At 52.9% G+C, this 27,996-nt stretch overlaps 1 protein-coding gene across 5 annotated transcripts in view; it reads right to left on the bottom strand.

Moving 5' to 3' along the window:
* GSE1 (Gse1 coiled-coil protein) overlaps positions 1 to 20,120 on the bottom strand; it is a 390,132-nt gene extending 370,012 nt beyond the window's left edge. For all 5 annotated transcript variants that reach the window (XM_065925137.1, XM_065925140.1, XM_065925139.1 and 2 more), the window contains exon 1: positions 18,056 to 20,120. In XM_065925137.1, coding sequence (XP_065781209.1) covers positions 18,056 to 20,020 — 1,965 coding nt within the window. In that variant the 5' untranslated portion in view covers positions 20,021 to 20,120. The remainder of the gene's footprint in view (positions 1 to 18,055) is intronic.
* Between the last annotated feature and the right edge of the window lie 7,876 nt (positions 20,121 to 27,996).

Genomic DNA, 27,996 nt, shown 5'->3' with positions numbered 1-27,996 from the left:
GAAACTCTGCTCACAGCCTGAATCCTTTTTGGCACCACACCATACCCGCCCCGAGGCCTGTCGTGAGGTCAGGGAAATCTTCTCAAGTCAGAAAGCTTACACAGCTTTGCCTGAAATACATTTTACAGTGGCATAGACGGTTATGAGCTCCCTAAAGGCTCATTTTGGGCAGTAGAGGTGGGTGATGGCCTTTTTACTTGGGAGTCTGCCTCACTGACATGAAAACTGTATTCACCACAACACTGGGAAATGCTTACGCTGGGATGTTAGGTAAGAGCAAGATGCGCAAGTACACAGAGGAGTTTCATTTTAACTTTGAAAAACGAACACACTGAAAATGCCCAGGAGGAAACACAAAACTATGTTAACAGTAGCTGCCTCTGAGCAAAGTGGGGAGCAGGTACTGAGGCTGGGCTGGGGGCAGTTCTCCTTTATTCCTTCATGTACTTTCCCAAATCCCTACAATAATAATGGAATCATAATAAAAACAGTAGCTGGCACTTCTTTGGGGATTTCTAACTGCCAGATACCAAGCACTTCATACGCATTAACTCTTTTAATCCCTTCTTTGAAGCAGGTACAATCACAAATGTTTCACAGAAGAAGAAACCAAGGCACAGAGAGGTGAATTTACTTCCCCAAGACCACACAGCTGACATTTGTCACCTTTTTAAAAAACTAAATATTAAAACCCTCTTTTGATATGATGGCTCAAGGACGGAAAAGAATTTTAATATTTATTGAATGTATACTCTTACTGATACATAAACAAACATAACCTGCCCACCTGCTTTGCTCCTCTTTTAAAAAGCAAATTGAACATGAGAATCCTCACTCATTGCTGGTGGGCATATAAACCAGTGTAACCTCTGAAAACAATCTGAGAACTTCCCCAAATAGTTAGACCTAGAGTTATGGTACAACCAGCAATTCCACTCTATGCATACCACAGAGAAAAAAAAGTACATTCACACAAAAAACATGTATACAGATGTTCAAAGCAGCCCTATTCACAACAGCTGAGAGGTGAAAACAATTCAAATATCCATCAATAAGTGACTGGATAAACAAATGCAGCCTATACACACAAAGAGGACGATTATTCAGTCATGAAAAGGAGCAAAGTACTGACACCTGCTACAGCGTGGATGAACCCTGACAACACTACGCTGAGTAAAAGAAGTCAGACACAGAAGACTACATATTGCATGATTCCATTTCCATAAACTGTCTAGCAGAGGCAAATCCAAAGAGACTGAAAGGAGATTAGCAATTGCCAGGGGCTAGGGGGAGGGGAGAATAGGGGTTCTTTTCAGTTCAGTTCAGTCGCTCAGTCCTGTCAGACTCTTTGCGACCCCATGAATCGCCGCATGCCAGGCTTCCCTGTCCATCACCAACTCCCGGAGTTTACTCAAACTCATGTCCATCGAGATGGTGATGCCATCCAGCCATCTCATCCTCTGTCGTCCCCTTTTCCTCCTGCCCCCAATCCCTCCCAGCATCAGGGTCTTTTCCAATGAGTCAACTCTTTGCATCAGGTGGCCAAAGTATTGGAGTTTCAGCTTCAGCATCAGTCCTTCCAATGAACACCTAGGACTTATCTCCTTTAGGATGGACTGGTTGGACCTCCTTGCAGTCCAAGGGACTCTCAAGAGTCTTCTCCAACACCATAGCTCAAAAGCATCTATTTTTCGGCGTTCAGCTTTCTTTACAGTCCAACTCTCACATCCATACATGACCATTGGAAAAACCACAGCCTTCTAAAATTAAGACAGTATGGTCACACAATTTTGTGAATATAATAAAAACAACTGAATTCTACACTTTAAAAGGGTAAATTATCTCATAAAGCTATTGAAAAAAAATTCCCAGTTATTTTTAAATTACACAACACATGAACACACTCATATTTTAAAACTCAGCAGTGATTCTCACAAACCCTCCTAGTTCCAGTCCCTCCCCAAAGGCAGTTGCTCTCAGCAGTTTGGAATATATCCTTCTAGACTTTGTTCTTTGCACGTACGTATGTATTAATACATAGCACACATATTACTAATTGATATGATAGTCTACTTTTCACAAAGATGGTAGCAATGCACACCTACCAGCAATAAAAGAGGGTCAAGCGTTCACCAACTCTGGAATCAATCTTCCTAAAGTTTTCCCGATCTGATAAGTAAAAATCACTTGATGTTTAAGTCGGTACTTTCATAATACACAGAACTCAAAGCTATGAGTCTTTTCCTCAACAGTATTTCAGATTCTAGCAGGCCCCCCTTTCCATATTGTTGCTGTTTAGTCGCTCTGTAGTGTCTGACTCTGCAACCCCATGGACTATAGCCCGCCAGGGTCCTCCATCCATGGGATTTCCCAGGCAAGAATAGTGGAGTGGGTTGCCATTTCCTTCTCTTAAAAAAGGTTTTTTAAAGAAGGCAGCTCACCCAGAAATAATTGGCATGGTTCTGAGAGGACACTAGGTGGCTGTGATGATGGGGGAGCAGTGGGTTCACAGAGGATGCTTTTTACCATCCAGCCACACCCTCGTGAGCCCCCATTTGTGCCTTGGGTGGGGATTCCACATGGGCTCGGCAGCTGGCACTGGCCTCCCACAGCCCCTCAAACTGCTAATGCAAAAATATCAAGACACGTGTGACAGGAGGGAGAGCCTTGACTGATGAACTGGAAATATTGCAGAGCACTGGTACTCTGCCTCAGCCTCTCATATGCTCTGTGTTCATGGGCAAGTCCCTTCCCCTCTCCACCCGCCTCTTCAATGGAGTAAAGAGACATACTGAGATCTATCATAAATGCAAAGACAAGAGAAACAAAAGTTTCACTCAGGTTATAGATAAAATATACTTTGTAACAAAAGCATCAATGAACATGCAACATTTTAAAGAGGGGATACTCTACAATAACAAGTGAAACATTATACTATTGAATCAGTTCAGTTCAGTCGCTCAGTCCTGTCAGACTCTTTGCGACCCCATGAATCGCAGCACACCAGGCCTCCCTGTCTATCACCAACTCCCAGAGTTTACCCAAACTCATGCCCATTCGAGTCGGTGATGCCATCCAGCCATCTCATCCTCTGTCATCCCCTTCTTCCCCTGCCCCCAGTCCCTCCCAGCATCAGGGTCTTTTCCAATGAGTCAACTCTTCACATGAGATGGCCAAAAGTATTGGAGTTTCATCTTTAGCATCAGTCTTTTCAATGAACACCCAGGACTGATCTCCTTTAGGATGGACTGGTTGGATCTCCTTGCAGTCCAAGGGACTCTCAGGAGTCTTCTCTAATACCACAGTTCAAATACATTAATAGTATATTCTAAATAACACAGCCACCAATATACAAAAAGACATCAACACTTCACAGTCTGTGCTTCTGAGACAGTCTTTTTTTCTCGTCTAGATTAAAAAAAAAAGATTTATAATTCTTTCTTACCTATCTGAGGTTTGATAAAATCCCCTCAAGCAAAAGAACATCCCCTTTTGACGTCACTTGTGGAGGTCACAAGGGCAGGTTGGTTGAAATCATTTTAATATCCACTGACTCAAAACAGACAGAGAAGATCAGGCTTGGAAAACATGCTCTTAAGCATAAAAAACTTGGAAAAGGCCTGGTGGTTTCAAAACATTTTGTCCACACTTGCAAAAATAGAGCAAGAGAGGATATAAGTGCAAAAGATGTTACATTTCAAGCCCAAACGGACTGGTTCAAAACATTAGAGAGGCACCATCTCTAAATAAAAACTTTTTGAAAGATTAATAAAATTGATAAAAACCTGTAGCCAGCTTGATCAATAGGGGGAAAAAAAAGGAGAGAGAAGATACCAACGACCTATATCAGGAATGCAGGAGGGTACATCATTACAGAACCTATAGACATTAAAAGAATAGTAAGAAAACATTATGAAGGAGTTATGCCAATTAATTTGACTACCTAGATGAAATGGGTAAGTTTCCTGAAAAGCCATAAATTACCAAAACTGACTCAAGAAGAAATCAACCTTACAGGAGAACTCTCCCTCAGCACCTCAAGATGACAGCTAAGCAAAGAGTGAAACCATCTACTGAAGAAAGACTCTCAGGAACAGCCTACTTCGTGGAGTAGGGTTTTAACGTGGACGAAGTTGGTGTGTGTCTCCTAGAACCTTTATTTACTACGATTTTTAAAAACATATACTTTAAAATAAATATATATATATACTTAATGTTATCTTTATTGTTTTCTCCCTAACCCATTTTCTCTGAGACCTTATTTTGCCAACTGTGGTTTTGCCAATTATGGGGCTCTTTAGGAATGCCATTCTCCCAGTTGGCAAGGATCTGCCATGTACAATGCACAAAAGAAAAACCAATGGAGAGTTCAAGGATAAAAACTCCAATTTTAGCTATTTCCATCTAGTTGGAGAGACAGGGCTTACAGATGTGAAGCAACTAGAAGACAGCATGAAGCTGCACATAATAAAATGATTAATTATTGCCAAGTGGGGGGAAACTGCATACAGACAAGGGCCTAGGGCCTTAGGGGAGAGGGGGAAGACTTCAGCTGGTAGAAGTTAGCAAAGAAGGCTTCCGGGAGTGGGAAAATAGGCAGAAAAGTGGAAGAAAGCGCATATATCAAGATATGATGGTGGGAACAAGTCAGATGGTTTCAAGGAATAGTGAGGAGTCAGCCCACGTGCATCATGCTGTGAGTGTATGCAGAAGCTAACAGTGGCTCTTTACCTTTGGGGGGGTCACACACCCTTTTGAGAGTCTAATAAAAGTCACTGATGTCCTCTCTCCAGAAAAATTGCATGTGTGCCCCCAGATTCTGCTTCTGAGGTTAATAAATCTGCCTGTAGGAGTGGGGATGCGTCATTGAGAATGAGGGGTCTCTGTGAGCTCCCCAAACTCCTGCCTCTAGAGGGTCCCTCTTCCTCATGGCCTGAACCAAAAGGTGCCCCTCCTGGTTCATTTCATCTCACTAATGGGGTTCAGATCCCTATGTTTTTGAGATCTATGGGTCAGCTCTCCAGAACGATGAGAACTAGAGAGGAAACTAAATGAGAAACAGCAAGAATATTAAAAACCTAGGCAAATATCCAGACAAAACTATAATTTGAAAAGATACATGTGCCGCAATGTTCATACCAGCACGATTCACAACAGACAAGCCATGGAGACAAGCTAATGTCCACCGACAGATGAAGGGATAAAGAGACGTGGTCCATGTATGCAGTGGAGTACTTCTCAGCCAGAAAAGGAACTAAAGTCATGTCATCTGCAGCAACACAGACACGACCAGAGGTTAGCGTCACTAAGCAAGGCGGGAAGAGAAAGACAAAGAGCACATAACATCACTTACATGCAGAATCTAAACGCAGCACAGATGAACTTATCTATGAAACAGAAACAGACCCACAGACACCGAGAAAAGACTTGTGGGTGCGAAGGGGGAGGGGGGCAGGGACGGGCTAGAGCGTTGGATGAGCGGATGCAAACTGTTACACACAGGATGGATGACAAAGGTCTGGCGAACAGCACAGGGAGCCAAGTTCAGCATGCTGTGACGGGGCTTCCCTGGCGGCCCAGCAGGTAAGATGCTGCCTCCAGGGGCGGGAGCGGGGGCAGGGGAGGCGGGTTCAACTGGTTCTCGGTTGGGGAGCTAAGATCCCACAAGCCTTACGGCCAAAAAAAAAAAAGCAGAATACAAACAACAGAAGCGGTGCTGTACCAAACTCAATAAAGACTTTAAAAATGGTCCACACACACATACACACAAACCTTAAAAAACATACCCTGTGATAAATCATAAGGAAAAGAATATGAAAAAAGAAAATATGTATAACTGAATCACTTTGCTGTACAACAGAAACTAATATAACATTGCAAATCAAATACACTTCAGTGGCATTTTTTAAAAACAGTAAGACGAAGAACAGTGTGGAGATTTCCTAAAAAACTGGAAATAGAGCTGCCATATGACCCAGCAATCCCACTCCTGCGCGCACACACACCGAGGAAACCAGAACTGAAAGAGACACGTGCACCCCAATGTTCATTGCAGCACTGTTTATAAGACCCAGGCCATGGAAGCAACCTAGATCCCCATCAGCAGACGAATGGATAAGGAAGCTGTGGTACATATACACCATGGAATATTACTCAGCCATTAAAAAGAATTCATTTGAATCAGTTCTAATGAGATGCATGAAACTGGAGCCCATTATACAGAGTGAAGTAAGCCAGAAAGATAAACACCAATACTGTATACTAACGCATATATATGGAATTGAGAAAGATGGTAACAATAATCCTATATGCAAGACAGAAAAAGACACACAAATATATAGAACAGACTTTTGGACTCTATGGGAGAAGGCGAGGGTGGGATGATCTGAGAACAGCATCGAAACATGTGCATTATCAAGGGTGAAACAGACTGCCAGTCCAGGGTGGATGCATGAGACAAGTGCTCGGGGCTGGTGCACTGGGATGACCCAGAGGGATGGGATGGGGAGGGAGGTGGGAGTGGGGGTTCAGGATGGGGAACACATGTAAATCCATGGCTGATTCATGTCAATGTATAGCAAAAACCACTACAATATTATAAAGTAATTAGCCTTCAACTAATAAAAATAAATGGGAAAAAAAAAACAATAAGAGCCAGTATTTACTGAACATGTACTATGTACCGAGCCCTAAGACACACACACACTATAATAATTCCCATATGCAGATGAGGAGACAGGCCCACAGACAGACAAGCAGTCACGTGACACACACCCGCTGACTGCCACCAAACACCAGCGTGGCCCTTCTCAGGGCCGGAGGTCACGTGAGAGATAATCACCCAAATGCTCCCTTCACCTCTCAGATGAGCGCTGGGAGCCCAGGGAGGGGATGACGGGAGCTCAGACCCCACATGCCTTGGGCTACTTCCAGGTTTTCTAACCCCCTCCAAGTGGAGCTTCAGATTCCTCAAACCCCCTTCCTTCCTCTGCCCCCGGTAACCACAGCAAACATTGCTGGGGTCTTGATGGCTTGCCAGGCTCTCACTAAGGGCTTCAACTGCCTCATGCCCCTGAAAGGGAGGACATAAGACTGTCCTTGTGTATGGATGAGAAGCCTGGGGCTCAGAGCCCTGAAGTGACGCTGAGGACAACATGGGTGGCAGGGGTGGATAGCGAGGTCTGACTTCAGAATACCCTTGGCCAAACCACACCATCTGCCCTTGGAAAGCAACCAACATGGCCTTGCCTAGAGCTGCGATTCCATCCCCCCTTTTATGGACAGCTAGGAGAGCTAAGTGACACTGCGCAGAGGCAGGCATCCTAACAGGAAAAGTCTGGAACCAAGTTCCTGGTGTCCCGTATCTCTCCCCAGAGCAGAAAGGCTTCTATGCTTGCAGGGTTCTGACAGGGACCCTGAACCCTCCTTAGGACCTTGGTCTGGCCTGAAGCTGCCACCAGTAGGGTGGTGGGGGCATGGGGAGTCAGTGGCAGCCCTGTTCCTGCCCCTCCCACCAGCCGGGGCCCCTGAGCACGCAGCTACCAGTTTCTGCTGAGGCTATTCTACCTAATTAGGGCCCCAGCGCCACTGCAGCCAGAATCACAAGGGATCCCGTCACTCCCCCTGGGGCACAGAGCCCCAGGCACCAGGATGCCACAGGGCCAGCCTGCCAGCTGGGCCACTCCCTGTTGCCTGGCCTGGACTTGGAGGTGACAGAAGTGAGGGGTCTCTCTAGGCTGACTGCTCCTCCATGGTGCCCAGTGTAGCCATTTCGCTGTTGCAACCCCAACCATGGCCCTATCCAGGCTCAGCGGGACCTTAAGCAGTCTCTGCAAAGTCACCCCAAGGGGCTCAGCCAGAAAGACAGGCGCCAACTTCCCTCATTCACCCCCAAGAGTCCTAGTCACTAGGGCCAATAAGACAATGTCTTATGAGCATCTAACACGTGGGAGCTGCCACTGAAGACTCCTTATCACTGTCATCTTCATTCACTTCACTGCATCTCACCAATTTGAGGACCCAGTCTATTTTAAACTCCTGAAATCAGGATGAACCTTACAATGGGTAGAGTGTCAGTTTCATGAACAGCACTTTTCTTGCCTAGTGGTATGTAAAACAATCATGTGTTTCACAAGGACAGACCATGTCTAGCATTAGATAAACAACAGTGTTCACAGCCCCCAGCTGGCACAGTCATGCTCCTGAACTCTGAGCGCAGCATCCCAGGTGTGATGGGGGCTCACTGAAACGCTGCTGAGGCAACCAACCCATCACCTTACTTACGCACCCTTATTTACAGCTTTAAGGAAACATGTCCCCTCGCTGCATCAATTCTCCCCACAAACATCTCCTGGGCAACACCCCTCCCAAGCCCCTCGCAGGTCCCAGGGTTTCCCAGGATGCCTGAGGGAGGTAGAGGTGGCTCTCCTCCAGGACACAGGAGCAGGCCTGGCTGGGCTGACTCGGCCCCACTGGTTGGCAGTCTGAGTTTCAGATGGAGAGCACAGAGCCCCTGAGGAGCTCCAGACTGTGGGCCCAGCTGGGGTCAAGCCACCAGGAAGTGGATTTGGCACAAACTCCAAAAGGCCTACACACACCAGAGGAGCCTGCAAGGGGGGACATTCTCCTGCCACCTGGAAAAATTCTACATGTGAGTCCTGGGAAGGCCTGCCCAACACGCTCGGAACAATCTCACCAAACGGAGTAGGGAGGGTCAGGAGCTGCAGAGCAGCATTTGGCCAGAAATTTCCAGAGGGTGTTCCAAGCATGCTCAGCTGAGTTCCACAGGCTGTAGGCCAGATGCTCGGCTCCAGTGGAGGCCGACCTCTGGGGCTCCTGGGGGGTCCTCTGCTGAGGGCGGGCAGGGACACAGTTCTGGCCACCTGACAATCATGACATCAAAATGCAGGCGCCCAGAAAGTTACCAGAATGGGGTTTCTTTCAGACCCACTGCCTCAAAGCCACTGTTGGGGTGGAGAAACCTTAGGAGCTGTACAGAGAGATGTGAATCCTGCCCTCGACACTGACAGCGATGTGGCCATGGGCAAGTCCCTTTCCCTCTCTGGATCTCACAGGCCTTGATTTTCAGATGGAGATGATTCCAGACGTTAAGATACAGATCTTTCCAGAGACAGAGGGATACGTATCTGTGACAAGATGGCCAACTCATCAAAAAGATGAAAAAAACCATAAACATGCAGGAGCCTCAAAATACATGAAGCAAAATCTGACAAAACTAAGGGGAAAAAAAAGATATTAAAAATTGCAACAGATATTAAGACCTCTCAGAGAATGTGATGTGGGAGTGTGTATATGTTGTTCATACAAAAGAGCATGCACTCATGTGAGTGTATGTGTGCAAAGAAAGTGGGTGTGAGAGGTGAGTGTGCCAGGGTGTGCACAGTCAGTGGGCAGGGGGCTGTGGGGGAAAGGGTCTATCCTCTCATGCCCCCACAACTGGCCATCCTCCAGTTCAGGGTCTCCAGGCTCCCTCCCGTGCCCACCCTCCTCAGGACCTGCCCCGAAGCCAGGTCTCACCTCAAAGAAAGCCTGGTGCTTCCCTATCACCTGGTGAGCGACAGGTGAGTGAGGTCCAGGTTTTGCCTGTTAACCGGAAGGACTCCGGCCACTCCATGGCAGAAGTCACTAGAGCCAGAGCCCGCTTTCCTCACACAGTTTTGAAAAGCAAAGAAAGTGCAGTTTCACAAGAGGAGGAGGGTGAGGGGCAAGAGAAGCAATCTTTCCCTTTGCAAGAGGGGGCTGGGTGACTGCAGTCAGACCAGGCTGTGCCCAGGCCAGGGTGGAGGGCTGCCCTACTCTGGACCGGGGTGTGTGTGTGCCCAGGAGCCTCAGCTCTGGCACAAGACAGAAGCCTTGTCTCCAGTACAGCACTGCCCCCACCACTGCCCCCTCCCGCCAAGACCCAGGGGACAGTGCACAGTGAGGCTGCCCAACTTCCTCTCCTTGCACTGGGGTCCTCGGCATCCAAGGTGCTGGGTGTGGAGGGCCGGTGATGCAGAGACGGCTCAAAACATTTCAGGCCCCCTCATCCGATGGCCCCAGGGCATCGCACAATTACACAAAAGAACAGCACACATCTGAGCAAGACGCTCCAGAAAGAAAAGGGTCTGGGGAGAGATCCTGCCATCAAAGGATTCAGGATTAAAAGAGCTGGCACCTACGCCCATGCAAGGCCACCCTCTCGGGCCATCTAATCCTTACGGGCCTGAAAGGCTCCTCCAGGCCTCCCACGTCTTGGACTGATGGCTGTGAACACAGGACCCCTGAGCCTCCTGACCCGGGGCTGCAGCGTCTGGGAGTCTGCAAGGCCGTGCCTGCCTCCCACCTGTCTCCGTCTCTCCCAGTGGCAGAACCCACACAAACCTCTTAATCCCCATCTGTGAACCCTCGTCTGAAAGCCGGGTGAGGTTTACAGGTCTGGGAAGGTTTATAAAACACGGCTGTAGTGTGCCAACGCTCCAACCCCTCCCCCGCTGGCCCCCTCAGGGAGCTGGTGCAAGAGTCCAAGCGCAGCCTCCCCTGTGGCTCCACCAGGGTGGGCCCCTGCCAGCCCCACACTCTCTCCCCATGGGTGCCACTCACCCCTGGGCATGGGAAGAGGCCATTTGTTAGACCACCCACTCTCTCACGTCCCAGCTCTGCCATGTAATCCAAAACTCTCAGGGTCAGGAGCCCTGGTCTCCCCATTTGAGAAATGAGACTCATGTCACCTTTCCACAGAGCAGTGCACGCCACCCTCTGTGGTCAGAAGAGGAACAGGCAGTCTGCGGAGGAGGGCAGTGGCTGGCACAGAGTGGGCGCCATTAGATCAGCATCATCTGCTACAGCATCATCGTCGCCATCACCATCTCCTGAGACCTCACAATGTCTGCATCAGGACCAGGGGGTGGACAGAACCCCCTCAATGATCTTCCTTGGCACTGGCTCTGCCAACAGTTGATACTAATAAGTGGGCAGGACAAAGTGACCTTGGTGGGCTCTGACCTTTGAGTGGTCCTCTTTGGACCCTGGACTGCCTCTTCCCCCCACTTCACTCACTCTCTGCAGGTAGAAACAGCTTCAAGAGGTGGCTGCTCCTGCCCAGGGCCCCGGCATGCCTGCCTGGTTCAGCTGAGCCAAATACCAACTGTGACCTTTGTGTCGTCCATTCAAGGTTGCTGGCACCTCTGGAAGGAAATCCAATCCAGCAATCAATTTCATTCAGGGTTCCAACCCAAATAGGTCGGGCAGCAAGTGGCTGGGGCAGCCAGTGAGCGGGCAGAGAGCTTCAGAGCTGCTGGACTCACAGGCCAAGCTAGAGCTCAACCTCGAGGATCTTCTCTCCCCACTGCCCAGTCCCACTCCTGCCAACAGGTGCAGAAAGATGAGAGCTTGACAGCTGCACAGGAGCCAAGGGGCTCAGCTTCTAGCCCACCATCTGCTTCCATTTCACAGAGGGGAAAACTGAGACCCAGACAGGTGGAGGGTCTGAGTGAAGGCCACTGAGTTCTGGGGCCAGAATCTGGTGCTTCTGACTTCCAAGGGTGCAGCTGGAGCAAGTAAAAAACCCACGAGCAAATGCAACATGTTCTCAAGAAAACTCCTCTTATTCCAGGGAGAAGACCAACTCCCAGCTCCAAACAAACCCCATGGTGGAGACCACCTATGGAAGGTGTGACAGTGGTCAGTGAGTTGACAGAACACAGCTTCAAGGAGTCACAAATGTAACTTTCTCAAACCTAAGTCATATCATGTAATTTGGCTGCCTAAAACCCTCAAAGGAAAAGAGAACTGAAAGAGTCAATGTGGAATTACCAGGAGACCCAGCAATTCCACTTTGGGTTATCTGCCCAAGAGAAAACAGATCCACACAAAAACCTGTACACAAATGTTCACAGTGGTAATTCACAACAGTCAAAAGGCAGAAACAGCCCAAATGTTCATCCACTGATAAACAAAATGTGCTTTATCCATGTAGTGGAATATTATTCAGCCATAAAAAGGGCTGAAGTACTGATTCATGCTACAATGTGAGTGAATCTTGAAAACATATAAAAAAAAAAAAAAAAAGAAAGAAAACATATGAAGCGACAGAAGCCAAGCACAAATGACTCCGTATCGTGTGGTTCCATTTATACAAAATGTAGAATACATGCATCCACAGACAGGAGATTTGTGGCTGCCAGGGCCTGGGGGTGGGAGGTGACCAGAAGGGGTTTCTTTTGGGGGGGGGGGGTGACAGGAATATTCTGGACTAGAGAGTGAAGACAGCTGCACAACCCTGTAAAGACACTAAAAGCCACCGAACTGTATACTTCAAAAGAGTGAGTCTTGTAGTGTTTGAATTAGATCTCAATGTAAAAACAAAACAAAAACAAGAGTCAGCCCACAGTCCTGACTCCCAGCAAAACCCACCCGACTAGACCCTGCCGTCCTCTGAGATGAACCCCACCTCGCCCTCAGGCATTGCAGCTTCCTCACTAGAAAAAATAAACCCGGGAAAGTGGCCTCAGGTTGTGGGCTTGTTGGTCCTCCTGATATAATGGCGCCTGAAAACTGATGACCCATGAGGGTTTTCTGTCCCTAACATGTTATCCTCCCCGGCACAGAACATCATGGCGTTTCAGGGCCACAGAATGACATACCAAATTTAAAACCTAGATTCCCATGATATGGGAAACACTGAATTTCCAGCCACAGGTTAACAAGTCTGGGGATCTAAGTGAGGATTACAGCTTACAACGCTGTATCACATACTCAAATGCTGTTAGAGAACAGATCTTAAATTCACCACAAAAAAGAAATGGCAACTATGGGGTGGGATAGAGGTCATTTTGCAATAGATACATGTATCTAATCAATACTCTGCATATACCTTAAAACTATATCATGTTGTATGTCTTTTATAGCTTGATAAAGCTCGAGGAAAAAGAAAAAAAAATTAACTTAATAAATACCACAGGCCAGATTCCACGTGTGGCAGGCAAACTACCCGTGACCCCTGAGGACCAGTCGGGGAAACAACCACAGGTCACATGGTGAGTACAAGCTCTTTACACCACCACCCTCTTGGGGCTCCCTCTGGGGCCGAGTGGCAAATGGAAGCCAAGGTCCTCAATGTTCTTCCCAGAGGGCAGAAGCACTATCCCTCTCTACAGTCCCTGCAGCGACACGAGCCTGGGACAGAAGATGGACCTGAAATCAGATGTGGGCTCTTCCTCGGCCAAGAAAATGTGCCAACAAGGCCAGAACCTTCAATCGCTCAGAAGAGAGTCACAGCAGAGTTAACCTTCCAGGGGTCAGATCCAGAGAAATCTAAGCAGAGAAGGGACCAAAAAGCTCTGGGCAAGCTACCCCTCCAGCCCTGCCCCAGCCCCTTCCCTGTCTCCAGGGAGGCTGAGTTTTGAAGACCTTTGGCCATCCCAGTTGTCTCCAATCACCTCCAGGGTTAAGACGAGGCGCATCTGGAAAGCTTACTCGACTGAGCAGATGGCTCCCAACTCGCCAAGAAAAGCAGAGACCTCCCCTCGGAGGAGGTGGTCAGAGCTTGGGAAAGGCCTGAAGCCCAGTCACTTCACAGCAGCTGCCAGGGACAGGGTGCCAGTGTCAGCCCAGCTGGCAGCCTCTCCTGGCACCTTCCGGGAGGCTCCCCCAACCAATCACCTTGTCCAGGTGCCCCTCAAGCCTGGACCTGGGAGGAGGGGCCGCCAGGCCCTCCCTGAAGAGCAAGGAGCCGAGTGGGCGCAGAGAGCAGGGAACACGGGAAACAGATGTGCGCGGTCCTGACAGGCGAGTGATGACAGACGCTCTCTGCAGGCCTCAGATGTCAGCGCAGAGAAAAGAAAGGCGGCCCAGCGGCAACACCTGTTCCAGGCTGGGAGGCCGGGCTCAGGGGGCTGGGCGGGCGTCCCCTCGAAGAAGGCCAGGGTGCAGTTAGGTAAACAGCTGCACGCTCCATTGCCCAGAACGCTCCCTAGACAGACGGAAGAGGCAAGGGCGGCCTGGCCACCAACTGGCTCACAAGGAAAGCGCTCGATCACGAGGCAAACCCATCCTTGACGGGAGTAGACGTCTCCTGGCAGCAGGAGGAGGTCCCAGCTGGAATCTGAACACCTGGGCGATGCTGGGGGCAGCAAAGACCCACCCATTTCTCAGTGGGTGGGAAAACGTGCGGGGCGGGGTGGGGGGTGCTCCTGGCAGCAGAGCCAGCTGGTGGGGGCTTCTCAGCACCTCTGCCCCAGGCAAGCTGGCTCCTACCTCTCAGCTGCTCTGCTGGCTCAAGTTGGGGGGGGGGGGCATGGGGAGGGGCATGCACAGGAACTATTAAGACCTCCCCACCCAGGGCACTGCCACCCCTATGGCTGGAGCCCCAGAGGGGACAGAAGTCAAGACAGCAGACTCCAAAGCCAGGCTCCTAGCCCAGTGCTGACCTCAATGCCATTAGCTGAGTGACCTTGGGCAAACTCCTTGACCTCTATGGACTGGCTTTTCCCTCTATGACATGAGGATAGCGGTACCTCCCTAAATGGGGTTGCTTTGAGGACCCAGTGAGTGTGAGTACAGGAAAGTCTGGCACAGGCTGGAACTCGGAAAGCATAGACCCTCGTGGTTATTATAGCCTGGTCAGCCATGCCTCCTAGCTCTCAAGAGGGACAACCATTCCCTGCCCCAACAGAGAAGTGGGGGCAGAGGCTGGGACACCAGAGCCCGTGGGTGCCAGTGAGAGACCAACCCTGAGCTAGAAGCAGCTCAGGGACGAGAAGGGAATGAATGGGACCCATATCTCTGCTGCCCGCCAGCAGGTGTCACATCATAAACTTTTCAGGGGAAAGAGCATCTCCATTTCTCAGGGGCAGCAACTGAGGCTCAGAGAGGGCAAGAGTCTTACCCTAGGTCACACAGCCAGCTCCCAGGAGAATGAAGATTGAAGCCAGATCTGTCTTAAGGCCAAGCCAGGGTCTTTCCAGGGTCCCAGTGCTGAGGCTCCTCCTCAGACAAGCACCCTCAAAAAGGTAGGCTGCAGCCTCCCCAGCCCATCCCCAATACAGTCCTATCCAAGCAGCCAGCTCAGAGACAGTGGCTACAGAGCACGGGGCTCTGTAGGGCGAGGGGACCAGCTGGTGAGAAAAGCCACGATCTAAACAGAGGGTACCAGTGACACCCTTCCTTTCTTCCTTCCATGTTTTCTTTCTAGTTGATTTAGTCATGAGTAAATACTTAACAGGAAACAACTGAGGCATCATAGCAAGTGGTATAGACCAGGTTCTGGAACACACTGTCCCAGCTAAGTGGCTTCCCTGTGGCCACCTTCCCCAGCCACTTGCCCCACCCCAGATTCTCAAACTGCCCCCAAGAGAGACACGGAATAGGGACGCAAGCACCACAGTCTCCAGAGCTGGAATCGGGAAAGGCGCGCCCTCACACCGCCCCTGGGCTTGCCTGCAGCTCCTGGGACCCTAAGTGCCCACCCCGTGCCCACCCTGGCACTCAGCAGCCTCACCTGCTGGGCCCACAGCTCTGCAGGAAGCTGTCCTCTCCTGACACTACCAGAGCCCAGGGTCTGGAACAGCGGCTGGCTCAGAGGTGGCGCTCCATAAATATCTGCTGCATGAATGCGGGGACGGGAGGCTGTGGTTCCCACAGTCTGCTGACCATCAGTCAGGCTCTCCTGGGGGCAGAGTAGTGGCTTCTCTTTCCCTCTGTCTGGAAGAGCCTAAGCCCCACACTGCTGCCCCACCTCATGCAGGCCGGGTGGCCTCCCCTGCCACCTGGGATGCTGCCACAGTCCAGCCCCAGGCGGAGCGCTCCCCAGCCCATTCTGAACCTGCTTTCACTTTTTATTGCCCCTCTGCATCTTCAACTCTAAACCCTTTCTTCTTTTCCTGATTTCAAGGCTTCTAGTTCACCCCAACCTTATTTCCCTTTCTCCTGAATCCTCCCCCAACAAATCCCACCCATCTTCCAAGGCTCTTCCTCACCAGAGAGTTGGATGGAGCAGGACACTGGGGTAGAAAAACCTAGGTTCAAGACCCAACTCGGCCACCTACCAGCTGTGTGACAGTCACCGAGGCCCTCTGACTTCTCTGAGTCTCCATTTACTTATCTCTAAAAAAGGAATAATAAGGTCTCATACAGACATGGCAAGGAGCAAATAAGATAAGTTGCTTTAGAAATGGTGCAAAAGTTAATGTGATGTTTCAGCCTTCCCATACTCACACTGGTCTCTTCTGGGCAGACTGCAGCTAGCGTCTTCAACCACACCTGGCCACCCTCCGTGCCCCATGTCCCAGCTGGACTGGGAACTGCAGCTTCTTTCCCTTCCTTAAGGTCTATTAGCTAAGGCCCCCAGCTGGCATTTCAGCAACTCCTAACAGGTGAGCAAACCAACATGGGAAAACTCATCGCTGTTTGATGGTCTGCAGAAAACAGTCTGAGAGGCCTCATGGGGAGAGCTGATGACCCCATGGCCCCCAGTGCCAAGATGAAAATCTGTACCCAACCTGCAGAAGCCACCTGCATCCTGGAAGAATCTGTCCCAACACACCAGAAGAACATGAGGGGTCCCACTCTATGCCAAGCACTTGATTTTGCAGAGGCAATCAAATACCTCGATTTATTTAATTCTCACTATGGCTCCATGAGGCACATAATGCTTATTTCCACTCCTCAGCTTAAAGACATGTATTCAGGGAGGACGAGAGGCGTCCTCTCTGGCACTCAGTTATTGAGAGAAGGGGCAGGACTGGAACCCAATCCTGCCCTGCTCCAAAGATGGGCTGGGCTCTTCTCGGTCCAACCCTTCCAGGAACTGCAGGTCAGATTCCCAGCAGCAAACCCTGGGCGGGGCTGCCCCACACCACCAGGAGACGTCAGCATCTACAGTGGGGGTGAGAAGCCATTCCCAAACGTTCTAAAGACAGAAGCCCCCAAACCAGACCAAAGCCCCCAAAGAAAGCACTAAGCCCAAAGAGGATGCTGACGTTGAAAGAACCTTGGGCAGAGCACAAAGGCATCAGGGCCAGGCACCTACTTTATAGACTCAGCCACCACGTGTGAACACGCAACCCAGGAGCCCACACACGCGCACACACATGGACGTGTGGCAGGCAGACTCAGGAAGCTTTCAAGCAGATGGACATCCACCCCTGGACGAGTAAAGGCACCCTTCCCTGTTCACATGTCCTCTGCCAGCCCCTTGCCAGTGGCCACCACTCCAGGCATCGGATTAGACAAGCTAGCACCACTGGCTTCAGTGGAAACTAGGATTCCTGGCCCCGGTAGCCATGACAGTGATCATAACTCACAGACGTCTGCTTCCCCAGACCCACCGGGGGCAGTTCCTGCTTTGGCCTCTGCAAAGCCGGATCCAAAATTAACTGAACCCCGTCTGGCTCCTCCCGGGCAGGCAGCGTGAAGGCAGGCGCCTTATAAACAGGGTGCACGCCAGGCTTCCCACCCTCCCCCGGCACAGCTGACTTGCAGAGAAGAAAGACTCTTCCCACCGGGAGAAAGGCCTGTCTAGGACGCTGTCTCCCGGGCCCCAGACCTCCATGTCTGGAAATCTGTCTTCATCGGCTGTTAAGCAACCAGAGAACCTCAAAGGAAAAGTGTGAACTTGGGTGGAAAATTCTGGAAAAGCTAAGCCTAGTGGGAACGAGAGAGAGAGGAACTTCTGATGTGTTTCAAACCGGGTAAGTACGAGACCTCTCAGTGACCCGCGTGGCTGGACTAATTACCAATGTTATCAGGCGGATGACAGACGTGCCCCGAACTTCCTCTGTTTGATAGATTCCGCTGCACACACACTCACGTTCAGGCCCATGCCTGCTGCTTTCAGCAGTGCCCTATTCTTCCACAGGACCACTCGGCCCCCCAGCAACTCTGGCCTGCCCCAGGCCTCCGAGCTCAGCCAGGCACAGCAGGGTGACTCGAGAGGGCCCCTCCTGCTGGAACACAGCGCACAGAATCAGTGCAAACTGCTCCCCAGCAGAATAGAAAACAACATCGCTTCTTTCCCTACTGGGGTTTCAGAGGATGACTGAGGACAGCTGCTTACCTTCCTTGCAGCTGCCACCGGGGAGCTCCAGCCCATGGGTGCCTGGTGAGGGAGCCCCTGGCCAGCGCACACCAGGGTCCCGCACTCTGTGCAGGCGCCGATGACCAGCTGCCGCCCGTCATCCACTAGCAGGCTGTGGCTCGCTCGCAGAGTGTAGAGAAACAAGGGCAGCCGGGCCACCCGCACGGCCTTCAGCCCGAGACAACGCTTCTTCTCCTGCTGGCAGAAGAAGCACACGAATGTCTCCACGCGGTACTGCCGAGACCAGGGGCTGACGGCGTGGTGGGCACCGCGGGCCTCGTGCCGCAGCCACTGGCCCAGCAGGTCGTGGTAGCAGAGCACACAGGTGGCCACCAGGCCGGTGGCGTCGGCAGGCCTGGCGCGCGGGGCAGGCGGATAGACGGTGAGGAAGGGAAAGAAGGGCTCCTTCTCACCCAAGCGGCTGGATGGGTTCACGTTGAGCTGGAACTCCTTCCCGGGGCCCAGCTCAGCCCCACAGATATAGCAGACCGATGCCGGGCTGCCCTGGGCTGACAAGGGCGGCTCGGAGAGAGTAGGGTCGGAGGCAGAGAAGGCCTGGTGGTACCTGCCCAGGAAGCCCTGCACTGAGGTGATGAGCTCCTCGTTCTGGCAGGCCCGGTACAGGGCCCAGACGTCCTCCAGGACGCTGAAGCACTTGGGGCAGCTGCGGACCTCACAGCGCTTGTTGGGGCCCTGGGCATTGGGCGGGCAGGGCAGGAGGCTGAGGAAGGGGAAATGCATGGAGGCCCTGGCGTTGCCGTTGAGGCTCCTGGAGGCCACGGCCCGGGCGTCCTGGGTGCAGTCCTCCCCGCAGAGGTAGCAGGCCTCCGGCAGGGACCCAGTGGGGGGGCCCTCTTCCCTGAGGAGCCGCCTGCCCTTGAAGGCCATGCCGGGAGCGTGGCTGTTCAGGGGCACCACGTAGAGCCGCTGCAGGACGGGCACACTGGCCAGTTCGAAGCTGTGCCACTGCTGCATGAGGGACGAGAAGCAGCAGGGGCACACCAGGGTGCTACCCCCCTCGCTGATGGGCTGCGCCCCAGGGGGCGGGCTGTGCAGCCACAGGAAGGGGAAGAAGGGGGCCTGGGCCAGCTTCTCCTGCTTCTGCACGTGGATCTGGTGCTGCGAGGCCGGGGACAGCGCTGACCCGCAGATGTAGCAGCAAAGGCCCTCTGGTGGTGCTGCCCGGCTCTCCAGGGGAACCCGGGGCGCACGGCCACTGCCATTTTCCTTGTCTTTGGGGCCTCGGGGGCCTGGGAGAGGCTGCTCCTTGCGGTCCTCCTCCTCGCTGGTAATGTTGATGTCACTGTCCTCAGACATGCAGTAGCCCCCACGGCTCTCCCCCAGTGGCCTGCTCTCGGGAGTCTTGGCAACCCTGCCCAAAGAAGCTCCTTTCGTTCCCTCTGCAGGAGCCACCTGCACTGAAGGCCCTTGCCAAGGATCCTGCACGCCCCTCAGGACGCTGGCCCGGGCCTCTGGGACCCAGTGCCTCCCGGGGCCCTTTCGCCGGCGCCGGATGCCAGCCTTGGGCTCCCCATCCACGCGGAGCTTCGAGGGGACTCCCTCCTCTTCCACATCCCCAGACGCCAGGGTCTCCGCACCCTGTCCCGGAGAGGGTCCCAGCGCCGGCCTCCACTCCAGGCAGCGGCCACCGCGAGGCCCGGGCCCCGGGGCGGAGCGCGCAGCTGGCGCCCCATCCTGGTGGGGACTGGGGGCGTCGCGCGCCGCCGGGTCGGGCTCAGAGAGGGGGTCGGTGTCAGATAGCTCCGACAGCTCCGAGTCTCGAGGCTCCTCGGCAGTCGCGCGGGGCCCGGGTCCGCCGCCTTCTTCTTCGTCGTCCGCGCCGCCCAGCGCGTAGGCGACGTTCCACTCGCGGGGGGCCGCGGCGCCCCCGCGGCGCCCGCCCGCGCCCGCGTCGCACTGGTGGGGACGCTTGAGCCAGTACATGCGCTTGTCCACGGGCGTGCGGGCGCGCTCGAAGGCGGCCCACTGCTCGCCCAGGAAGCAGCGGCAAACGGCGCACACCAGCACGCAGCCGTCGGCCGGGGACAGCTCGCGCGCACCGGGCGCGGGCTCCTGCTGCTGCAGGAACGGGAAGAAGGGCTGCGCCGGGGCCCCCGCGCCCGCCGCCGCCACCGGCTGCTTCACCTGCAGCTTCAGCTCCTTGCCGCGCCCGATGCCGCCGCCGCAGATGAAGCAGGAGAGCGGCGCACCGCCGCCGCCCGCCGTCCGCTCGCCCACGGCTGCCATAAGCCGCTGCTTGCGGGAGACCGGCGCCGGCCGCCCGCTCATGGCCGCGCCGCGCCGCCCGTCCCGGCCCCCGCGCGCCCGGGGCGGCCCTCACCGCCCGCCGCCGCGCCCAACTTGGAGCATGTGTGCGCGCCGCAAAGTTTGGCGGCGGGCACGGGCGCTCCGCCGCTCACAGAGGCGCCCCCCCCGGCCAGCCGAGCCCCCGGCGGCGCCGCGGCGAGCGCGCCCGGAACGCAGCAGCGGCGGCGGCGGCGGGCTCCGGGCGGCTGGAGCGGCAGCCGCATGTGCGAGCTCCGGCGCCTGCCAAAGCGTTGGGTCATTTAATTGGGGAGGAGGGAGGCGGGGCGGCGGGCGGTGCGCAGGGAGGTGGGGAGGAGGAGGGGAGGAGAAGGGCGGGGGGAGGAGAAGGGCGGAGGAGTAGGGTAGGAGGAGGGCGGGTGCGCGACGGGCGGGGGAATCCCTCCCTCTCGCTCCCTCCCCTCTGCCCGCCCTCCTCCCCTCCTCCTCCTCCCTCCCCCCTCCCCCCCTCCGCGTCCCAAACTGCGCACAATAGCTCGCCGGCTCCTCTATCTATTTTGTGTCCAGCCGGGAGCCGCGCTCGATGATTCATTGCCCCAATTAGGGGCTCTCTCCAGCATGCCTGGCTCGAGCCGTCTGAAGGGTCTCCTCGGGGACCCGCAGAAACCCATCAGCCGCTAGAGCTGGTCTTTAAGTAAAGGTCAAGCAGGACGCAGCCGGAGCCAGGTAAGGACGAGACCGGCGTCCCAGGAGACGGAGGAACCCACCAAGGGAGGGCTGCTCCCTCAGCCCCGAAGCTGTAGAGTAAGCTAGGGGGCCCCTGTCCCCCTCCCCATTCTAAAGGGCCCTTTACAGCCTTGAGGAGCCCCGGGTTGGGGGCACCTTTCAGGGCCCAGGGATCTAATCCTGGTGACAGAGGTAAGAGGAGCTGTCCCCTGTCTCCTGGGACATATTAGAGAATGCAGCATCCTGGGGACAGACTCCTTAGCTTGCCACACCCCAGCCCACCGCTGGGCAGGGGCAGAAAGGGTCCTGTGTGTAAGGGCTGTGTGTTCCAGAGCACATGACTCAACAACTCTGGGCCCGTTTTTCCTCTTGTTAGGCAGAAGCTCTGGCAGGGGGTTAACTGTTTCCATGTATTTACTGTACCTATGTATAGATACATGTATTTATTAAACACAGAAAGAGACCTTAGTACCTGCCAGGGGCAGAATCTAAGTACTTTATACACATTTGCTTAGTCGCTCCTCCCAATAATTCTGCATTAAGTGCCATGATCAGCCCACTTTACAGATGAGAAAGAGGAGGCACTGACCCTAAGGTAAACTTCATGAATGGCGGAGCTGGCATTCAGACCTGGGCAGTCAGTTCCAGGACCCTGTTCTAACTCCCGGGCTGCAGTCACTCGGCAAACATCTGTGTCATCCAGCTGCTGGTGGAGACTGTCCACAGCAGGGGACACAGCCAAGACTGCTCCATCCTCCCTGCTGCTCTGGCACTGGCGGGGAGGCCTTGGGCAAATCCAGGCCTCTCTAGGTTCACATTTCATCTGCAAAATGCCCATCCCTTCCAGCTTCAAAAATCTTGAGTCTCTGATTTCTGAGCAGTTAACAGCTGTCCCAACCCGCCAGCTGGAGCCCAGAGTCAGCCTGGGGACAAAGGTGCCAGGTTGGCCCCTCTGCCCTCTGGGACACTGACATGTAAATAAAACTAGGCTTCCTCTTGGCATGGAGGAAGGCCATGCATTATAAATAAAGGGAACAAGAGAAAGGGCCACCTCTTTGGAATCCCTGGTGGATATTCCAGGGCTCACAGTTCAGGGGTCAACAGGAAGCTCATCATCATCACCATGGCCAGAAGTGTGGGACTGTGGGTTCTCACCCAGGCCAGAAAAAAGCTGTGTCAGCAGAACTATCCTGAAGGAATGCCAGGGGCAGGGCCAAGGGGCTTCCCTGCTTCTGGCATCTTTAATACCTGCTGAGAAGAGGGAGACTGATGAGGAAAACGTTAAAGGGTGAGGTCTGCATAACTGTGTCCCAGCATAACTCTCAAGCCCCACGCAGACCAAGAGCTTGCTGGTAACACAGTCCCTGGCTCAGGAAAGAGAGGTCCGCTGGGGGTTCCATATGGGCCCCTTAAGGCTTGGTTCATGCTGTTCCTTGTTTCAAACACTTCTCCAGGCTCTCTTTGTGAAGCCAGCTCCTCTCATCCTTATGGTCCTGGTCTTCCCCCAGAGGACTTCCTCCTTCTCCAACTTAAGTAACTTGCCCTGTCATTTTCAGTCTCACCTCACTGGCATAGGAATTTGCCAACGATTTTATTTATTTTTCTGTGGCCTGTTCTCTGACTGATTCCCCCCAGGAGCCCAGGTGCTCCCTCCTGTGGGAAACAGGTCTGTGTTGCTCACTGTGGAGATCCAAAGCCTGGCTCACTGCCGGGCCTCACCCTCCTGGGTCCCAGTCCTGCCCCATCGCTCTCGAGCTGTGTGAGCCTTGGGCAAACCCCTTAGCTTCCTAAGCCTCCGTTTTCTGCCTTGTGCAATGGGGTCATGACCCTCGACAGACAGGGGCCTGGCACATTGTAGGTGACTGTGTGGGTATCCTTCCTGGTCCTGTCCAGTGGTTGAGGACGTTCTGCTACTGCCTGTCTGCACCCCCAGGTGAGCGGGACACTGTAGTGAAGTCACACACACAGTCTGAGGGAGAAGCGCCACGGAGATTGACAGGAGGAAGAGGGAGATGGTTTTCTTGGCTAAGCTAGTCATCCAGAGAGCATCCTGAGTGTGTGCAACATGTGTGAAAGTGTGTGTATGCAAGTGTTGGAGTGTGTATGTGTGTATGTGTGCATGTGCCTGCATTCATGTGTGTGCATGTGTCAGTGTGTACATGTGCGTGCATCCCTACGCGTATGTATGCATGTATTCGCGCGTGTACCTATGTGTGTGCACACAGGGGGCCAGGAGTGGAGGGAAGAGCTATCCACTGGATGTTTCTACTTCCTTCTGTGACCCAGTGGCTCAGCAAGGTCCCCGGGCACACATCTTGGGAGCCAGGGAACAGGTGAGAACGGAGCAGGGCAGGAGGAAGCAGGAGATGATGGTTGGTCATGTGTGGGCAGGTGACCGGGGTGCGCACGCTGGTTCCGCTCGACATACCAGATGGACATCACAGCTCTGCTGTTTACTAGCTGTGCGAGCCTTGGCCTGCTAGTTAACCTCTCTGAGTCTCGGGCTCCATCTGTAAAACAAGGGTATACAAAACTCCCCCACAGGGCTGCGAGGAAGGTGAAGTGAGACCGTCCAGGCGGAGCACTCTCTCTGGATGCAGATATCACAGGAGCACTTGTGCACATGGGTTGAGTCGCACAGGTCCCTGGCCCACACATTCCAAATTTTTGAAACAAGCTAGTGAGGTAGATTGTGTTATATCCTCAGTTTCCAGGTGAGGAGACAGAGAAGAGAAGTAAAGGCCAGAGGTCACGCTGTAGGCGGAGCTACGGCCAGAGCCCAGGAGGTGTGTCTCTGTCACTCCCTGGCTCTGCTGGCCATTAGCTTTGCCCTGAGCCCTGCGATGCCAGCTTGTTCTCACATATGTCCCCAGTTTCACACCTAAGGAGACTCAGACACAAAACAGCCTGAGTCTGTGCCAGCGATGAGGCGAAGTCTCAAGGTTCATTCATAATAATTTCATGTTGGAGCCGCGGCCGCCAGGTCCCAGCAGAGTCGGCTCCTTGCTTCCCTGAGCCCCCCAGCCCGCCCTACAGCTGGGGAGAGGGGGCCAGGCACTCGCGACCACATGAACCACCCAGTGCCCTCCATCTTCATGCTTGGGACTCCCAAGCATGATGGGATTGAAAAGCACCAACAGATGCTCACAGGCACCCCAGTGTTAGGGACAGGGAGAACGCCCACCTTGGGTCTGCAGGAGACCAGAAGGCCATCAGCGTGGAACATCTGGGCACATCGCAAATTTGCAGCTTCCTGTAGGGTCGCCTTGGCCCAGAAACCACAGGAATCTGCCCTCGCACTGCGGAGGAGAGCAAGTTTCCAGGCTCCAAGCACTTATCACACGTCTTATTGTGTGTCTGTCTCTGGGTGGCTTCCCTCGCAAGGTCCCGCAGCATCACGAGGCGGGGGACTCGGTTGGGGCCCAATCCATGCTTAAACGTGGGATGCCAGACTCTATCCAAAACCTCGCAGTGCCTTCCAAGTTCCAGAATTGCCTGGCTGCTTCTACCGGCTTCCAGTCTTTCATTCTTTCAAGTGCCAGCAATCCAGACCAAATCCTTCCCTGTGGCCCCAGCTCCCCCCAACCCTGCAACCCTCCTGCCCTCCTCATGGTGCCCTTGCCTGCTTCCTCCTCTCTCTATGTACGGGGCCTCAGGCACCCCTCCCAGAACCCCTTCCCCTTCGGAGGCTGGCCCACCATTCCTCTTTTAGAATACGTGTGCTGTGTGTTTGGCCTCTGGCTCACCGGGGACCAGAAAAACAAAATTTATCATCTGACTGTCCTTTTTTTTTTTTCTTTTCCTTTCCATTTGTTTCCCCCTAAGAATGAAGTAAGTATTTTTAAGCTGTGCTCAGAAAGAGTTTCAAACATGGCAGGCCACAGGCAAAAGCATATCCTCCTCTCAGAGGGAAGGAATGCAACCGTTAACAATAAAAAAAAAAAATCCCTGGGATTTATGAAGGCTGTCTTATGAGCCATCTCACATCCGTTAGCTCATATGACACAGCAATCCAGGGGGTGAAGAAGGATTCACCAGCTCCACCTGAAAGATGGAGAGACTGAGGTTCTAGGGGATAGCTCCTGGGCCTGGGGTAAGCTCCCAGCTGCTGGGGCTGGTGAAATTTCCTAGTGTTTGTGTGTGTAAACTGGGCTGATCTGTTCAATGTAAACATTAAAAATATATAGCGTGTTTGGTGGCCCAAGCTTAGCATCCCTTCTGTTTTCAAATATAGGGGCATCAGAGGGTGGAAGTGGGAGAACCACTTTCCATCTCTGCGGCCTAAGAAAAGTGCTCCAGAGAAGTACTTTGTAAGCTGCTTGCATTACACAATTAAGGGCAAGAGCATGGGGTAAAGAATCTAAGAGCAGAATCAGGTGCCCCTGAAATCTTGCCTTGCTCCCATGAACCTGAAAAAAAGTACAGACACAAACAGCCCAGGCCCCACCTCTGGTGATACTATTCCTCCAACCTCCTCCTCCATCACAAAACCTGAGGTTATTGCCATGAACTTCTGGGCCTCATAAAGCTCCTTTGATAAATGATCACCAGGGTGGATCTGCACCGGGGATGCTGGGACAAACGCCACAAGAATCCTGAGTGTCCTCAAAGACTCCCTTGCCACTGGTTTCTCAACAGAACCCTGACTTGCAGCACAAAACCCACAGTAATCATCCATGTGGCTGGTTCCCAGGTTTCCAGGCTGAGGAGAAGGTAGGGAATAGGTGGGTGGGGGAGGAGTGGGGGAAACAGTAGACCACTGACTTCGTGCTATCTGAAGAGCGCCTGGTATGCAGTAGGTGCTCAATATTGCCCCCCAGTGTGTACTAAGTAGCTCAGGTTCACAGCATGCTGACTAGATGCCAGGTACTATGTTCACCTAGTTTAGATCTCGCAACGGCCTGAAAAACAGGCATTATTATTTACCCTGTTTTACTGATGGGGACCCTGAGGCTCTGACTGATGAACACATGTCCCCAAGGTCAGAGAGCGGAACTGGTGGGACTGGGTTCAAACCTAGGGAGTCTGGCCAGAGAGCCTTGCTCTAACCTACCCTGCTGCTGTGTGTCCAGCCTCTGGCCTGCTGGGCCAGCCACCCCTGATTTTTGTCCTTAGATGGGTCCTGCCAGGGAGGTAGACTTACCAGACACCTTCAAATCCTGCCTGTGGCTCCAGCAGCAGCCACAGCTCAGCCTGGGTTCCCCAACCCTCAGCAGCCCAGGCTTTCAGGCCCTGGACTACTTGATGGGCTGCAGGCACCTCAGTGCAGGCTAATGGTGGTGGCTGGGGGGGAGCCAGCAGCCACAGATTCCTTCTAGCTGTTCCTCTGAGTCACCAAAAGATATTTCAAACTCCATGGCCAGCCTGCCTGCCCTGGTCTTTCATTTCTGTGGTTGGTTGGTGCTGGACTCATTGATGGGGATGTAAAGCAGGATTGAAGTGTATGTCCAAATCTAAACCAGGGTGCAATAATTTCTAAAAGCTTTCATTAGGCTTTATATATAGAAAAGTGTGCCCATGTACATACAGAACCATGGGTATCATCATGTGGGTCCAGCTTGTGGAATTCTCACAAGCTGAGTGTATCTGTGTCATCAGCACCCAGAAATAAGGCACAGCCAACCTCTTCCCATCATCTCCCCTTACATCTCATCCAGGCCTTACCCCCCATCAAGGGTAACAAGTCCCAGCAGGAATGCCAGGTGTCCCAGCTTCTAACGCCAAACAGCTTTTTATTTTTCAGCAGCTTTACTGAGATATAATTCACATACCACACCATCCACCAATTCAATGGTGAATAATTCAGTGGTTTTTCATCTCTGATGGTTGTGCAACCATCATCAGAGTCAATTGGAGAACATTTTCACTGCTCCCAAGAGAAACCCCATGTCCACTAGCTGTCACCTCCCAAGCCCTCCAGTCTTAGGCAATACTCATCTACTTTCTGTCTCTGTGGATTTGCCCATTCTGGAGATTTCATTGAAATGGCATCATGCGGTATGTGGTCTTTTGCGACTAGCTTCTTTCACTGAGCATGATATTTTCAGGGTTCAACTGCACGTCAGTACAGACTGCATATTATATAAATAGAAGGATATCCTATATAGTCTCTGAGTCTGCCTTGTGGCTCTATGTTATGTCTGTGAAATTCTCCCATTTCTGCACCTGGGAGTACCCAATTCTTTTCCATTGCTGTATAGTATTCCACTGGTGAGCTTACCACAATTTTTCCAGCCATTCCACCACTGCTTGGCTTTGGGGCCATTACCATTTTACGCAAACACCAAAACTGCTTTTCTGAACATTGTCATCCATGTCTTTTGTTGAAAACACATGAGGTGTTTCTACTGGAGTTACTGCTATGGGGCAGGTATACGCTAGACACCAGTGCACACTAAGACATTTGAAACCACATTCGTGGTGGCTTGTGGAATTCCCAGGACTCCCTGGCTCCTAAGACTGCCTTTCAGCTGCCGACCCTGTGGGCCATCTCCCTGCAGGGCACCCGCCCCCTGGCCACCCCAGCAGCCCCCACACAGCCCACACGGGCCGCAGAGGAAAAGGGCTTGGTGGCTGGTATTTTCGTTGGGTTGTATGAGCACGCGTGGTTTCCCTGTCCTGGCTCTGAAACTGTGTTCCTTTCACAGGCCAGAAATACTTAGGCATGGCTCGCTCTAAAAGGGGAAACATATTTTAAAATTCCAATCTGCCCAGGTCTTAGAATGATTTAGAACATTCCAGCTGTCCAGAGGACAGCGCTCACCAGGAACAGTGACTTACAGTCCCCAGTGCCCACTTTGGGTCGTGACTCCACTCCCTCCTGGGTTCAGAATGCATTTCCTGAGCGCCTGCCCGTCCGGAGGTCTGGGTCAGACGCTGCACAGGGTCCAAGCAGACAGGCAGCAGGATGCTGCACTGGCAGGGAAACG

Source organism: Muntiacus reevesi, chromosome 2 (genome assembly GCF_963930625.1).
Source record: "Muntiacus reevesi chromosome 2, mMunRee1.1, whole genome shotgun sequence".
Classification (NCBI taxonomy): Eukaryota; Metazoa; Chordata; class Mammalia; order Artiodactyla; family Cervidae; genus Muntiacus; species Muntiacus reevesi.
This window is presented reverse-complemented; position numbering and strand designations above follow the sequence as displayed.